General features: G+C 41.0%; 2 protein-coding genes across 3 annotated transcripts; both read right to left on the bottom strand.

Annotated features, from left to right (window-relative positions):
• Positions 1-1,826: 1,826 nt before the first annotated feature.
• On the bottom strand, positions 1,827-4,507 carry hoxa13b (homeobox A13b). 2 transcript variants are annotated; one of them, XM_086217256.1, is made up of 3 exons: positions 3,363-4,507; positions 2,958-3,221; positions 1,827-2,672 (listed from the first exon to the last, which is right to left on the bottom strand). In XM_086217256.1, the coding sequence occupies exons 1-2, from the start codon at positions 3,997-3,999 to the stop codon at positions 2,983-2,985; spliced, it is 876 nt and encodes a 291-aa protein (XP_086073382.1). In that variant the 5' UTR covers positions 4,000-4,507; the 3' UTR covers positions 1,827-2,672; positions 2,958-2,982. The 2 variants fall into 2 exon arrangements, with proteins under 2 accessions (XP_086073382.1, XP_086073381.1); XM_086217255.1 differs by having other exon boundaries at positions 1,827-3,221.
• Positions 4,508-6,930: 2,423 nt separating this feature from the next.
• hibadhb (3-hydroxyisobutyrate dehydrogenase b) lies at positions 6,931-16,726 on the bottom strand. Its single transcript, XM_086218643.1, has 8 exons — positions 16,611-16,726; positions 15,562-15,722; positions 15,360-15,469; positions 15,152-15,273; positions 8,583-8,716; positions 8,357-8,433; positions 8,104-8,260; positions 6,931-7,656 (listed from the first exon to the last, which is right to left on the bottom strand). Exons 1-8 carry the CDS (start codon positions 16,678-16,680, stop codon positions 7,498-7,500), a joined length of 990 nt encoding a protein of 329 aa, XP_086074769.1. The 5' UTR covers positions 16,681-16,726; the 3' UTR covers positions 6,931-7,497.
• Between the last annotated feature and the right edge of the window lies 1 nt (position 16,727).

A 16,727-nucleotide genomic window follows, 5' to 3' on the forward strand; every position in this document is an offset into this window, starting at 1 on the left:
AACTGAAGTCTAAATATACATGTAACATCTGGAAGTCCAGCTGACTTTAATGTGACAAAAAAAGAATACTAATAATATCACATTAGCTCGAACAAGACAAACTTTATGTAACAGATCACGTGTTCGCGAACAGCACAAGACGGCAAAAATGGAGCTCAGTGGAACGCTGTTCTTTAAATTTGATTAAGAATTTTAGATGCGTTGTTGGGTGAAGTTCATTCACTATTTACTACAAAACCCTTACACACACACACACACACACACACACACACACACACACACACACACACACACACACACACACGATGGAAACTTGCTCAATTACACGCAAAAGACACATGATGTCAGTTGTGAATGAATTGTTTCCTCCTTTAATAACTGGCTCAGACTGACCTGCACCGCTCCTGCTGGTCCCCGTGGTGGTTCATAATGGAAACCTGCTCGTTTTCACTTATTTCTTATTTTGTATGATATCAGATTTTTTCTTTTTCTTTTATGTTCTCGAGTTCCACCCAGGACATTCGAGATGAGTGAAATGTACTAACTTGTTCAGCTGTAAGGGGGCGCAGTGACACAGAATAACAAAAAGTGTGTGTGTGCGTGCGCGGGGAGTGTGTGTGTGTGTGTGGGGGGGGGGGGGGCGCGCCTCGTATAGGGGTCCAGTCACCAAGACAGCAGAATATCAACTCCAGCTTCAGTCCCCAAAATTGAGCGAGTCAGGTTGGTGAGTCTCAGGAGGCCAAACTGACAGGAAGAAATCACCTGGCTGGTGATGAGGGTGAGCTGACGGGAGATGTGAATAATAATAATAACAATAATAATAATAACTATAATAATAATAACTATAATAATAATAACTATAATACTAATAACATCAATAATAACTATAATAATTATAGTATTAATAATAATAATAATAATATCGAGTATCCAAACTAATTTGTTATATTTTGATTTTTGTTGAGGGCATATATGGTATGGACTAATCGTATTTCTAAAGCTTTCTGGTTTTCCTTTCCTATACCTGCATTTTTATATAAATTGTATATAAATTCAGACTGTATATTTGAATGCAGCCAACATCCTTCTGATCGGGTCAAATCCGGTTACAGGTCCAAATATTGTAAATTTTGTTTCCACGATACTAAAAACACTCCATTTTCAAGGAGAAATGCAAAACTCTTTTATCCTTTTAATGAATGACGTATTCGGACATGTTGAATTTGTTAACAGTATTTACTGCTTTTTACATATTTCAATGGGGAATTAATAGAATAGCGAGGAAAAATTGAAGAAGGGCGATAAATACCGACATGTGTTTCATCGCACTGCGTTAATATACGCGTAATATTGCAAAGTATCGCGCTGAGACCGTATTCATCCGCCTGCACAGCCCAAGAATGATTCAACACAGTTTCGATTCATTCGCATTTTGAATTAGAATGAACGGAAGGACAACAATAATATTACAATGATCGTGTTAACAGTTCAGTAAAATTCAAGTTTTCATACATTAATATCTCTGTAACATTACTACAATTGTATGCCGGGCTAAAGCTGCCTCGGATCTTTTTTTGTTATTTTTATATTTCTAAATATATATTTATACTTTTGGGGGGCTTTGCTTTTAATTTACGTGCTGACGTATTGTACGAGTTGCAACTATTGCAATAGTTAATTGGTGAGCCATCTCCTTTATCTCTGTCTCTCCCACTCCCACTCCCACACTCACGCACACACACAGGCTGTGCTGGCAGGGTTTTGCCACTAGATGGCTACATAGTCTACTGTTCCAGGCCGAGACATTGAGGTCTTGAGCTGGAAGGTTTTCTCCTGCAGGCCTCCAGTGGCCTAAAAAGCCCACGATGTCGTAGTGATTAAGGAACATTGCATTTAAAAACAAACAAAAACAAAACAAAAACAATATCCACCGTTTAAGCGATTTGTAGCGACTAAACCTGAATGAAAATTAAATCATTGTGTCCAAATTGAACCGGAAACGTCAGTGAAAGAACACAAGCTTACAATTCGCCTCTCGAATATTTATTGATAAAAACTTTGGCTATTGCAGTCAAAGAAGATAGAGTTGCAGTCAGAGAGTATTTACATGTTTAACTATGCCTACGATGTCAATTGCATTGACTGAAAAAGGCAGAAATTGTATATATGTGAGCCGGCTTATAGACGAGTTATTCCGAGCAAAAACGAAGTTCAGAAAAAAATGGACATGGAAGTGTGAACCAACGTGTACAAGGCTGAATAACCAACTATAAAGACTTTTTTTTAAAAATTAATAAAACGCACAAATTAAGTGTAAACTATTTTCTAAACTCCAAAAATTATTAAAAAGTCTTAACAATTGAATCATGCAGGACTTATACGTGCTGTATGTGGCTATAATGACATGGGTTTTTTTCCCCTTTGGAGTGACTGACAGCTGAAAATATAATATTATGTTCTTAAATAATAATTTGTTGCTTTTAGTCCCCCCCCCTTTTTTTTTTAAAAATTTGGGCCTGTTTGCTTTGATCATCACAAGCCCAGAGTGACCACTTGCCTCTGTCCCATCACTGCCTAAAGATGCGGAGTGACTCCAGATTCCTGCATTGGATCAGACTGGATTAAATTACAGGAGCATGCAGGCTTTCTCAGAACCTCCGTAGTCTCTTGCACTGGCGATTATTAGAACACACACACACACACACACACACACACACACACACACACACACACACACACACACAGAACCGAACTTGGTCAACATGCTGTGAACCGTTTCCGACCTTCTGTCAACAGGCCGCATCGACTGGTTCCAATTAAAATGTGAGAAAAGGAAATGTGTGGGTAAAGCAAAACAAAACAAAACAACACAGAACCATTCTGGCGATAGAGAAACCGTTCACATCGTAATAAATTATAGCAGAGTTTATTTCTGATGAAGGCACGTCCGTGTTCACCTCCTGGTCCGAAGCATCTCCACAGCTAACTGGAGCTCTTGAATTTATTGACGATTTTCTTCTCCTTGACGCGCCTGTTCTGAAACCAGATTGTCACTTGTCTCTCTGTCAGGTTTGTCTGGGCGGATATCCTCCTCCTTTTGTCCTTGGTGATGAATTTATTGGTGGCATACTCCCTTTCCAGTTCTTTGAGCTGCACCTTGGTGTATGGCACACGCTTCTTTCTACCTCGGCGGATGGAGCTGTCTCCACCGGATATATTTTCTATGGAGAGATAAAACAAACATATATTTATTGCTTCGATTGAAAGCATTTTTTTCAAGTCAATGAAATGCATCAATGATATTATAAAAAAAAAACTCATCACAAGCAAGTTATTGCGCATTTGTGCGTTATTAAAAGTACCTTGTAACGAGGATTTCCACAGAGGATTCGACTGTGGCTGCTCCTTGGCGCAGTAAACTTGACCACTCCAGCCGTTGGTGATGGTCCATGGCTGATAGGGCTCCATGGGCAACAAAGAGTCGTGCCTTGGCTCAGATGGAGCACTCAGAGTAGGGACCACAGGCACGTCTAGATAGCTGGGCGGATAGGGACCCGAGGAATAGCCCTGATAAAAGGCAAAATCTTTAGCCCTGCTGGAGAAGTCGTCCCCAGACACCGAGGAGTCCATGTATTTGTCGCCATAAGCAGTGGAGGGCTGCGCGCACGTCTTGACGCTGCCGTGTGACAGCCTACAGGGGTAATAGCTGCTGCCAAAGTATCCATAGGGCAAAGATGCATTGGGCGAGCTCTGAGTGGCAGAACAGGGGCTGCATTGTTTGCCAGGCTCCCCCATGCCAGAGACTGGCACCTCACTAGCGCTGTAGGTGGTGCTAGGAGCCAGCGAGGTTGGATGCGCTAACAAATTCCTGCACTGGTTTGGAGCAAAGTTGCCTCCAGTAAATCCCTCCATGTTCTTGCTTCGTTCATCCAAGGTGTTGTCGTAGAGAAACATCACCGGGTCAATCCAGTGCGAATGGAGGAGTAATGAAGCGGTCATAGCATGCCCTACATGGAGACGTCCAACTCTTTTTCAAAACCCCCTCGACTGAACACAGACAGGGACTCAGGGAGAGTAACGATACCAACACGCCTGAGTACATAAAGATCGCAAGGTTATTGGCCGGGGCCAAACACGTGATATGCAAAGGAGACGATAAACGCCTGGACATAAGATGAAGCAGATCAGGCTGCAGGATATTTACCCTTCACTGTCAATTCAAATAAAGTTCCTCAGCACAGCCAAGCTTTCCACCAACTTTCCTGACTTTTTTCTCTTTGAAAAGCAGTGTTATAGAGTGAAGTCAGAGTGAGTGAAAACTGATGAGAGGACACATTTGTCGGCGATGCTGTGGCATATAAACAGACTTTTGACAAACTGTAACGCGTGAATAACGCACGCTCCTGTAGCGGAATGGATGCGTAATTACGCACTGAAGATGCACCTGAGCATTATTTCAGTAAAATTCGATAATCATGGATTCATAATTTGAAGATTCTGCTGAGTATTCGCTTTGCTTAAAAATGTGCATTATTACAAACCGATTCCTTGTACTCTTAAATAATCCGAACGTACTGATCGGATCGAGCATTGCTCATAGAACATTTTACACAAAAATAAACGCGAGGCTGCATCTACAATAGATACACGCACAAAAAAATGCATATTAGTGCAACCATTAAAAAATATCACCACGAATAAATTGGGCACTGCAACATATCAGACTAAACGTTCGTACAAGGCACACAAAATAGCACAAGTACGCCATATTTGGCTGCACTCTTCTACATACTGGTTGGACGCGGCTGGAGGCCAAGGTCAAGTTGAAAGTTGCAGCCAGGCTAAATAGGCACTTCAGGCCAGGAATCCTGAAGAGAAAACACCACGAACACAGCGAAGAGGAGATTGATTCAACTCGGTTGCGGCTCTCTTGAAAACGTCGCATCTTTTTGTTTTGTTTTTAAATCAGTTCCTTTTTCTGCCGGCCTTCTGTAGAAGCAAACCGACGATATTAAAACAACAACATAAATGATGAAGATGAATGATTCTATCTTACTGTTTTATTTAAAGGGCGCGGGAAAATCATCCTTCTGTCGGTATCAAGTCTCTCTGTGTGGCTCCTTTTACAGCGATTCTTATAGAAAACATCTTTTTTTTATGCACAAGCGAAAAAAAGGATAAAAATAAAAGTCGTTTACGGTTTGGCCAATAAGCCTCTCTGGCACTCAAACCCTCTACTGAGTGAGTCGTGACAGACTAAAGAGGCTTTACAATTCGCTCTGCGCAAATTAGGTTTGACGTTCACATTTTTGTATTTTTGCATTTATATTTTAGTTTTAGGCTGAGACCACAGAGGAATCTAGGTTCTCTTAAATCTGAGCGGTTTTTTCCTCCCCACTCCCTTTCAATTTTAATAGAGTTTTCCCACCTTTTAAGGCTGTAAATCTTTATGGCCAAAGTTCATAGTTTAAGCATTGAGTAGCGATTCACATTTTAGGTAAAATAGCATTTCAGTTGCCGAGGAGGTTCACGTCGGATTTTTGTTGTCTTTCCTGCAGTGTCAGCATACGTTTATCTTATTCAACATTATACTCACCGTATTAGGCTATTAATTAATACACTTTCCTCAGTAGAGTGTGTGTGTGTGTGTGTGTCAGCTGAACGGGAGTAATAGCAGTTCCCCTCACAGTTGACGTCTAAGATAATATTAGAATAATTTGTTCAAAAGGAAACATGGGAGCTTAAAAGTCATGACGTGACGTCAAAGAGTTTTACTTAGGATTACGTCAGAAAAAAATGGCTCCGCAATCCCCAGAAAACGGAACCTTTGTAGTGTTGACTGGATTGAGTCGCATCTTCTGTTTTTTATACACTGAATTAAAAAGTCTTAGAAATCACTCATTGTAAAAATACGATTATAGCTTAATTAATTAATTACACTAATCGTTAGCTACAATAAAAAAGAAAACCCGCACAGGTATGACCATCTACAAAATTTCACACAATAATTAGTCATATTTTGACTCAGTAAAATACAGAATACACTGTATCAGCCTCCGGATACGGGACAGTTTTATCACTCACGAGCTAAATAATTAGCCAGTTGAACTATTTCATTTTCATGTGTGTGTCCACTAACGATCTAAAAGGAATGTCTTTTATCACTATTTTTAACTTTCACTGCAAAAAAAAAAAGTTAAAAGGATGTACAGGCACGCACACACACACACACACACACACACACACACACACACACTCAGCTTTACTGTTCAATATTGAGGGACAGTCCAAACCACAGGAACGTGATTTAACAGTAATACAGTAAAACTGTTTCAAAGTAACTGAGATTGGTAGTAAATTTGACTGCTGCCAAAAAACAAAAACAACAAAAAAATGCTGCGAGCCAACATGGAAATGCTTGAAAAACCTAAATCTTAATCATTAACACACAGAAACTGTGGAATAAATGTTCAATGCAAAGCTTATTAAAACACGCCGAGTAAGAACGGATGAAGTTTGTGTGTCGGGAGTCTGCTGGAGGCCTCAGACCAAAGTACTTCTGTGTTTGTAGTACCTATCAAGTGGATGACAACACAGCTCTTTGGCTACAGTGCTTAATGGACTTTTTATGGGGTTGTCTTGTGATCGCCTGACCTGTGGCACCTTGGCCCCTCAGTGGCTCTTGGAGAACCAGATCAGAAACATGCCGCTCTGCTCGGTTCAGCCTAAGTGGAGGTAGAAACTGGGAGCAGGCTGAGCAGGCTATCTCTCTGAGTACGTTTAAAAACTCATTTGTTGATTGTAGAAAGTCAGGTTGTGGCCGTGTTCACACATAACACCAGGTATTGCAGATATGCTGCATCAGTACTTTCCAGCGTTCTGATACTTCGTTTTTTTCTTTTTTTTAGAAGGATACACTTCTTATTACCAAAGTTTAAGACATCACAATGTGTCTTTATTTCGTAACAGGATATGATATGACACTCTTATCCCAAAGTCACATTTCCAATGTCAGGAGAAATAACCTCAATAAAACAGAAAGTAAAGAGCAACATAAAAATATCACAAACAATAAGATAAATATGTGGAGACTAAACCGTTTTTGCAGCTGTTCAGTCTTTATAGAGCTAATGAGTTGGACTCTTAAAACCAGAAATTCCTAACACACATTTTCTTGATATATTTTGTTCATTTAATCTGTTGAATCTTCTTCACATCTGATGATTCAGTTCGGCTCTAAGACTGAAGGGAGTGTTGCGTTGTAGAAAGATCGCACCGGAAACATGACTTCAAATGGAAGAGAAGTGCTCACAGGATCTTTCCCGCTGTGTTGGAGCTCTTGTGGCTTCATGCCTTTCCCAACTTAAAAAAACAAACAAACAAACAAACAAAAAAAAAGCAACCCTGTCCTCGGGGCAAAATGCACCCTAACTACACTATGTTAGTCCTGTGTGGGGGCCAGACCTGGCAAGGCTTTGGACGGGGTGGAGGCTGGTATTACTGGCCCTCCTCCTCACGCAAGAACTGGAATACAGAGGAGAAATCTTTACTGGCGTAACCGCGTGCACACATCATACGGTAGATCTGATGGGCTAAAGAACCGAGCGGGACAGGAGTCTTTGTGTTGGTGGCTGTGTTCTGTGCGAGGCCGAGATCCTGAAAGAAATGCAAACATACATTAGAAAAACCAATAAAGCTGAAAATTAAACTCTAGAAGCCCAAACCACCAGTCCTCACACCACACGACATTTTTCTTTACATTGCAATAACATGAGCGTGTTTCCCTTTTAAGAGGGATTTAAACTACCGCATAATTTTAAGAGGTGCAACCGAAGATATAAATTTTTATTTTATTAACACCATCACTGAAGTCCTTGTTAGCAAAGCACGTGAGACGTACAAAAAACTCTTAAAGCGTATACATGACTTTTAGCTAAACCTTACGGCACTTTTTAAAGATTTCGGTCAAGAAAAACCAAACCTACTTTTCTTCATAAATCTGCTCTTATACGTGATGACTGGCAAAAGTCTAAATGTCACAGAAACACTAATGCAGGTCCAGGAAATGAAGTCCTGCTAAGTGTGAGAAGACGTTAAACTGACCTTCGCCATCAACTGTGTGCCAAAGCCTCCCTGGTAGTTATTTCCAGAGGGAACTCCCTCCATGACTCCAGGCACAGGATTGTAGGTGTCACTAGACCAGCAGCGGCCTGAACTCATATTCAGGATCTTTGCCAACAGTTTCGGATCAAGACCGAGTCTGGGAGTGAAGACACCTTCTGGATTACTTACTGAAAGTGTTTTCCTGCTAATTTTTAATCCGTTTTCCCCTCCATTTGTTACAGCTGTGTTTTACCTGATTCCCAAGTTCATCGTTTCTGACGTTCCGATCATTCCAATAGCCAGCAGCATGTTGTTACAAATTTTAGCAGCCTGTGGAACGGCAAAATAACATTCACTAACTCCGGTCAAGTGTTCACGTGTATTAAAATGTCTAACTCTGCGCCATTAGTAAGAACAAAATAACCAATTTTACACATGAACAAATGTATCCAGAGCCAGGAAACATTATGGGCTCATACCTGACCAGTTCCAACTTGACCACAGTAAACCACATTGGCTCCCATGCAGCTGAGGAGCTCTTGGACGGCAGTAAATTCTTCCTCTGCTCCTCCAACCATAAAAGTCAGCTTCCCCAAACTGGCAGCACCCACACCTGCGAGTGGAAATCAGGCTTATATACAATGCACCGCGCGTGAGTAGGCAGTCACGCTGGGTGTAAAGTTTAAAAAAAAAAAAAATCTAAAAGTAAGTGAAGGCAATGAGCTGAATTTGCAGTTTGTGACCATAAAACTGCCACACGGGTCCATATTTATGTCTCACTCATTGTTCTCACTGACAAAGCTTTCTTTGGAAGTGCAGAACAACTATAATACTGTCAGAGAAATACAACATAGGAGCTAAGGAGAGACCGTCTTGTGATGGGATCGCAGCAGCCATCGGGCCGGGCAGGACGTGGATGCTCTGACCCAAGTGTATCCAACAGTTACTGCTGCAGTAATACACGACTATCGCCATACGGGAACTCGACAATAAATTGATGAGTTGCAAGACAGTATGAAATACATCACAATATCTGTGAAACATCAGAGGGGAAAAAATGGCCATTTTTTTCCTGTAGCTACACATCTGTCAGATTTCACGACTGCATCTCGCACGCTTCAGACGCCACCAGGGAGGGAACCCATCCACATGCAGACTTGATTTGAATGGTCCTTTAACATGTTTTCGTGTCGTTTTTTTTTTCTTTGTTGTAAAGCAATCTGAAATAAACTTAATAAGAAAAAAATTGTATTACCATAAATCCTGTAAAAGTACACAAAACAGCCTCTGTGGTGCTTTCTGCTACAGGAACATAATTTGCTTTAATATCACACACAGTGAAACGTCAGTTTTAATGTTTAAGATCAACTAGTTGAACAACAGAGTGGAAATTTTTTTTAAAAAAAGTTTTTTTTCATAAGTTGAATGACTATTGATGAAATCTGTTCAACTGCTGAATTTAAGGAGCCTGAAAAAACTTTGGCATTTAGTACAAGAACAGATTCTGACTGCAAAAATGTTAATGTAAAAAAGGCAAAAGAAACCAGAAAAGATTTAGAAGAAGAAAGCGGGAATTCTAAAAACAGGAAAAATTACTACAAGATTAATAATAAAAGCAACTCAAGTGTGAGAAGCAGGATTGTAAAAGTCGGCCTTTTGATACGGACTTGAATGAGGATAATGAGCTTGACAGTCAGGTCTCGTCCGCCTGTCAAGGGCTGTGGAACAACAACTGATAAGTTGTTAGAACAGATTAAGGGTCATTTATGTTCAATTTTGCATCAGTTATCCCGGGACATAAAGGCGCATCCAATGCTGGGGTTAAAAAACAAAACAAAAAGGAAGAAAAGGAAAACTATTGTGAGTCAGACGGAGGTCGAGAAATAAGTAACCTAATCAATCCTGAAGTTTACAGAGAGCTCATGTAGAGACCAATGATGTAGTCGTCTTTGCTTTTGTGAGGCGTCTGACAGCAGGATTTTGAACTAACTGGAATCTAGACGGACCAGTTGGTGACAGGTGTGAGAGACAGAAGCCCACAGGGAAGAAAAAGCCTGGGGAGAAAAGTGGTAATTTAAAAAATATGTGTGTAATATATATATATATATATACACATACATATACACACACACACATTGAGATTTAAATTGTCCTTAAAACAATTATTGCATTACACAAATTTGTTTTTACTTTGTCTCCATTCAGAACACAAATGCATCTCTTGTAGTCTTCGATTCACCTCAATCTAAAAGCGGTGTGAGCGATGCGAGCTGAAGAATTCAGAGGGTACATACCAAAATGCTTTTTCCCCAAACAACAGGGAAACTTCGTCCAGAATTTTTTAAAATAAAAATGCAACAAGAATTCATGCTATCCATTCTATTCTGCCTGATGAAGCCTCGTAGCGACAGCTGGAACCCGGAATGCTTTTTTAAAATCAGGACCAGACGATGAATTTGAAATGTCTTCTTTTCAACAACTGAACTGCAAGGCGACTTGATCCATGGACAGTAAATATGGAGAGGAAGAGAGATTAAAGTAAGACGGAGCCTCTCTATTGATTTAAGATGAACATTTCTAACCCGTCTGAACTCTGCCATTAACAATGTCAATAAACAAGAGTCCCAAGATATTTCAAATATAATTCATTACCATTTTTGAATGGAAAGAAGGTCAACAATGAAGTTCTCTGCAAGTGCTGAGGCTATTAAGAGAAATAAGGAAAAAATGGAACTGAAAGTCTGTTTCTGGACAGATTGTAGAGACGGAAAATACATTTTAGAGATCCGGGTGGAGTGCAGAGTGTGTAATTGATTGGATAACCAACTTTAATGGTATTGGAAAATTTGTCAGTACGATAAGGAATAACCTATCTACACCCTTTAAAAAAAAAAAGAAAAAGCACAGCAGAAATGTATGAGCAATAAAAATCATCGGTTGTTAAAATTCCCACCAAATGTGTATTTCTTTTCTTAGTGTAGGTTTGTGTGTGCTAAGTCTCCTACATCTGGAACATCTTTTTTTTTTAAATACTAAAGCTGTCAAAGCAGGTTTGTGGATATTCTCCACTGAGAGCACTTCTCCTAATGACTGTAGCTCCACTACACATTTAAGACAAAGACATGAAAGAAGACAAAAAGACTTTGTTGACGGAGAACTGTTAGGGAACAACAAGGATTCCAAAAGCATATGGCCATGACATTTCTTAAAGTGAAAAATCACTATAAAAAAAAAAGAGTGTAGTTTTGCCTTCAAGTCCTCCCAAAGACACCCCCCCAGTACTGTGAGACTCAACAGGTCAGAAAAGACAGCCCTGTATATATTAGCTTCAAGCTAACAATGACATATTGTTAAAAGCAGCAAAACTGCCAACATTTATTGCTCTTTATCCTAACCATATGCTCCGTAAGCCACAAACAAGTTGATTTGAGCTTAAAACACACACACACACACACACACACACACACACACACACACACACACACACACACAAAAACCCCAAACAGACATGTTTGTTTGCTTTTCTCTACCTGAAGTGTTTATGGATTACTGATCACACAGCTGGATTAAAAAGGTGTGGATTACATTGGACGATAGCCAATAGGAGCTTTGCTTCAGTAACCATCGGGTCGTCATTAGCCTCAAGCTAAATATACGTGGCCGGTTGTTTTTCGTATTCCTGAGACACAAATATGTACTGCTGGGAGGAAACATCTTCCCCAGATCAAAATACCCATTTGTGAGAACTTGAAAGCACCCACCCACCCCCCCCAAAAAAAGGCCCCCACAAATTTGCTAAGGTAGGCATTCCAGTCTGAGGAACAACTAAAGATGGCCGTTATGTCATCTGGTCCTTCCATTATTTCCCATGAAGAATCAGCTAAAGGACACATGCTGACTCAATTATGTCTCTGCCACCACCAGTGCTTTTAAATCCAGGCTGGATTAAACAGTCACTACCATGCCACTGCAGTCGTTCTGATTTCCATCCGACTATTGCTGACGTCTACAAGTCCATTTCAGGATCTGAAGCCTGGTGACTGACAAAACTAACATATACTTGAGTTTGCACTATTTAAACTCCTGCAACCACACAAGTTCAAGGTGGAGTGCTGGACAACTTTAATCCGCGTGCTTTAGCACAGGACGGAAGCATATAAATCATTTCTAATCTTTAGGTCCAGGCTGTAAAATGGACCAACTTCAATGCAAAGAAAGTGGCTGTGTTGACTTTGAGGAGGCCAAGTTCAAACTGTTTCCCTATGAAGACCCCAGGAAAGTCAGAAAACACTGAGAGGAGCATCTGTGCAGTCAGAGGCTGATGTGTAGTTGCACTTGAAATTACACAGCACTTCAGCTAAAAGCAGATTTGGATCTGTCAACAAGGAAAAATGTGCTAAATCACATTTTGATGACATTAAAAAAACCTCAAGGTCACACAAGGTTCAATCATCAGAAATTGGAGGGAAGTTATGACTGTCGGATTGACAGTTTGCAGTATGACATCAGTAAATAATTTTTGATATAAGATGCACTTCTCAATTTAACACTCATCTTCTTGAATTCCTCAGGTTTTGGCAGCTTAAATTATATCAATTCACGCACCTCAACCAAAGCTTCAAATGTCCATGTGAACAAACACAAGGGCTGTGCCCGACTTTTCTAAAGCCCCTTTCACACTGCACCAAAAACGCGGGTCAACACGCGTTTTTGGGCACTCTGAAAGGGTTGACTCTGCATTTCCACCCGCGTTGACCGACTCGCCAAGCGACCCGGGTGTTTAGTGGCTCGGCTCGCCTGCAGTGTGAAAAAGGCAACCTGAACCATCCCAGGTTTCACGTGACCTTCCTATCGCATCCTGATTTTGTGACTGTGCCGCCTGTCAGGCTTCGCCTGTAGCTTCTTCGGCTTCCTCCCAGACTAGCCAAAAACTCCATCCTCCTTCGCTGCATTCGTGCTCAGACATTTTCCAATCTGCGCGAGTTTTTATGCTTGGCAAAAGAGACAACATTATAATGCACACAACGACAACGCTAACGTTCGACTCGGCGATGTTCATGCTTTTGTTTGTTTACCTCCTTGTGTTTCAGCGCACGATTATGTGAAATGATGACGTTGTCAGCGCGATGACATACGAGAGAGAAATCACAGGCACAAAAACACTCTCACAGCGGGAGTTCAGACCCGGGTCTTCTGGAAGCTTGAATGCGCCCTAATGCCGAGCAAACACGGGTACGCGCATTTTTCAGTGTGAAAAGGGTATAAGTGCGCTCAGTTTTAAATTTGCATTAAGAACAACAGATTTAAGTTTAATATACCCAAATGGACTCACTTAAAAAGATAATTAAAAGTTCATAAATACTTGTAGTAAAAGTCCTAACAACAGTGGCAGTATCTTCTCTTTTTTGGGAGAGAATACTGACAGATTCCTGTTCTTGAGGAGCAAATAACAAAACAAGTAGAATCCCAGTTGATTTGAGGTTTTGATATCAAGCCCTGCTACTGCAAACACCCTTCTATGCAGTTTAACAGACAGACGTAACATTCAGCCAACACGTGAACAAAAGTGTTAAAATATTCTTGATCACAGGGGAACTACAGAACATATTTTGGGTACTGAACTGAAACCTGTAGGCTCTGAGATGAGGGAACCGCACATTTAACACTAACTTATTTCCAGGTTTTAGGGCTCTTGGTGTAGCACTCTAGAATAGTAGGTTCATATAAGAAGAATTGATGACAGTCCTTTGTGGAAGGCTCAGCAGAGGGAAAAGTTCCGACTGACGATGCCCCTCAAGTGACAATTGGAAAAAGGGGAGCATTTTGAGGGTAGCAGTTTTGGCCCGGGGGTCCCTTCACCAGGAGCAAGACTGGTACCCTGACAGCAAGGTGAGAATGCTAGGTGAGTCAGCAAGGCACCAGGAGTGTTGCCTCAGTGCTGGGACGATACACGAGGATACGCCGCAAAGTTGGTGTGGCACTGTTTTGAGTAAAAATAGAAGTTTAAGCTCCTTGTCAACATAGGAGTGGATCAAAGCAATACAAGAAGAAGCCGATGATGTACCTGGCTCCGGGTTAATGAACCCTTCTCCACTGCCTCTAAGGCTCAACCTGCTGTTGTAGTGTCGCACTTAGGAGCCACGAGACTGATATGCTACCATCACTTGATATTTTTTGGAACGCGTCTACGAGAGCCTCAATCGCGCCTCAGAGCACAGAAGTGTCGGCTTGTTTATTTGTGGAGATGTTTGGCTCAGAGCCCCCTGCCCCACTTCATTTACGAGGGCTGCGTCTTTTAGATTTTGTTTTCTGTTTAATGGAAACAAACTAACAAGTTTGATTGCCTAGTTTAAGAGGATTGTTGGACTAAAATTTCTACTTGAAGTCAAGATTCCATTGAGGAAAACACACTAAGTATTTTCTGCCGTGGGCTTTTTAAATATAAAAACCCCATTATGATCAAATGAACAACTGACCATTCATTTTCCTGATGATCATTGAAGGAAATTTCTTCAAATGCCTGAGCTGTTCTCACAGACGCCTCTCAACAATCCAGTAAACATTCAAGGCAGCATACGACTCCGTCAAAGTCAGTGGATATTAACATAAGTAGGCGTCACAATGTATTTGATCTATTGGTTCAAATTTCAAAGCTGCTTTTCAAAGTTCAGCAAGATAAACTCCACAAATACACCACTTTCATAACTTGGGAAGTGTAAATGCAAACACGAATCTTACATGAGGTTGAAGAACTACACCTCAAAGATGTGAACTCAACATCCCCATAACTCTAGCTTTGCACTTCTCACTTGGGCACGATGCGTTTAATGTCCTCAACAACCTCTGTAGTTTTTTTGTAAGACACATAAATTTCATAATCCATAGGTGTGGTATTTAACCCTAACCACAGAATAAAATTTAAAAATAATTTTAAACTTGTGTTTCACCACAGTTTCACATATTTAACCCAAAGACCACTCACAATGCTAAGTTACCTCCAAGAGGGAGGACTTACCTATATCAGTATAAAAAACATAAAATTATTCACCTCCTGAAACGGGCGCATCCATAAAAACTGCTCCCATTTTCTCAGCAGCAGACGCCATTTCTTTAGAAACAGCTGGATCAATAGTGCTGGAGTCAATGAGCAGGGAGCCTTTTTTCACTTTTCTGTAAAGGGAGTGAAAAGTTGTCAGTGGATTCACGGAGAACTATGTGAGCTTATAGTGCAAATATTGAGAGGAACCAGCAAGTACTTGAGGATGCCGTTGGGCCCGGTGTACACCTCTATAACGTTAGGACTGGAGGGCAGCATGGTGATGATGCGGTCAGCCTTGTCTGCCACTTCAGCAGGATTGTCAACAATCTAAGAAAACACACAAAATCACAAAGGCTGAAGACAACAAATAGGTGTCAACTGTTCACTATGGAAGTCTTGCGTTCAGTGTGATGTCCCACCTGGGCGCCCAGCTCTTGAACCTCCTTGCAGGACTCAGGGAACACATCTGTTGCGATGACTGGGTATCCGTGCTTCAGTAAATTCTTCGCCATTGGATTTCCCATATTGCCCAGACCAACGAAACCCACCGGTGTCTTTGAGGCCATAGACCTCGAGGAGACTAAAACAAAATGGACAAGGTTAAAAAGAAACCCTCATTATTTAAGATTTTTAATCCTGCTTCTTCTGTTGGCGCATTCACCGTTATTAATTTTGCATAAAAGGTCACTTTACAACATCAAACATACCCTGGATTAGAGCCTTAACAAGATGAAATGTTAATGTCTGATGCTGCATAAAGTTTTAATTTGCAATCCGTGTAAACGCCCTTTGGTTCAAAGTCACCCAAGGCAGTCGAATATTTTCAATATTTACTCAAGCAGGCCCTGCTAACAGCCGTTCACTCGTACACCGGCAGTTACTACAGCATACGGAAAAAATACTAAACATTCTGACACATAACTAATATTTATGTAAATGAGATTGTATCACTGCCATTTCATCAACCACATACAGTATAGTACCTAAATGAAACTCAGGTCAGTCACATAGTAAATATTTTATGCTAAACGAGTAAAACTTTACGTTTTCCCGCTAAAATGATAGCCAATTTGTGAATGCAGAGAGCCACATCCCATCCAAGTAAAAGGAAGTGTCATTAAGTTACATAATCTGCCTTAAATAAAGACAGACTACAGAGACGCGGACGAGCACATGTTCTTTTTAAGCAGTTCATCAGGTTCTCATCGTGTCCCACCCGCGGTGACACAAAACGAGAGAGACGACCGCCTCAAACGCAAGTGAGACAGAAAAAGTGAACCGGTTAAAACCGAACTAGTGCAGCAGTTTCACACAGTCTGTCGAAAATTAACTCAAACTTCTCTTCCAGGACTTAAGTACAACTGTTCTGATTTTGACGTCACAAACAGTCCTCCAGTAACAAAATACGGGTAAGCGGCAAGTGCAGCGCCTGCGCGATGCGGGCACGGCCTCAGTTGTAAATCCTTACCAAATGCAAAGTCAACATTCCTGCAACACCTTCCGACTAGGTACCGAGACCCTCTCAGCACGGCGGCCATACTTCTTTCCTCTTGACCTTACGTGTGACGTCATGGCATACGTATAA

This window comes from Aulostomus chinensis, chromosome 11, assembly GCF_037954235.1.
Source record: "Aulostomus chinensis isolate RoL2024-O1b breed Wild chromosome 11, RoL_Achi_v1.0, whole genome shotgun sequence".
In the NCBI taxonomy this organism is placed as follows: Eukaryota; Metazoa; Chordata; class Actinopteri; order Syngnathiformes; family Aulostomidae; genus Aulostomus; species Aulostomus chinensis.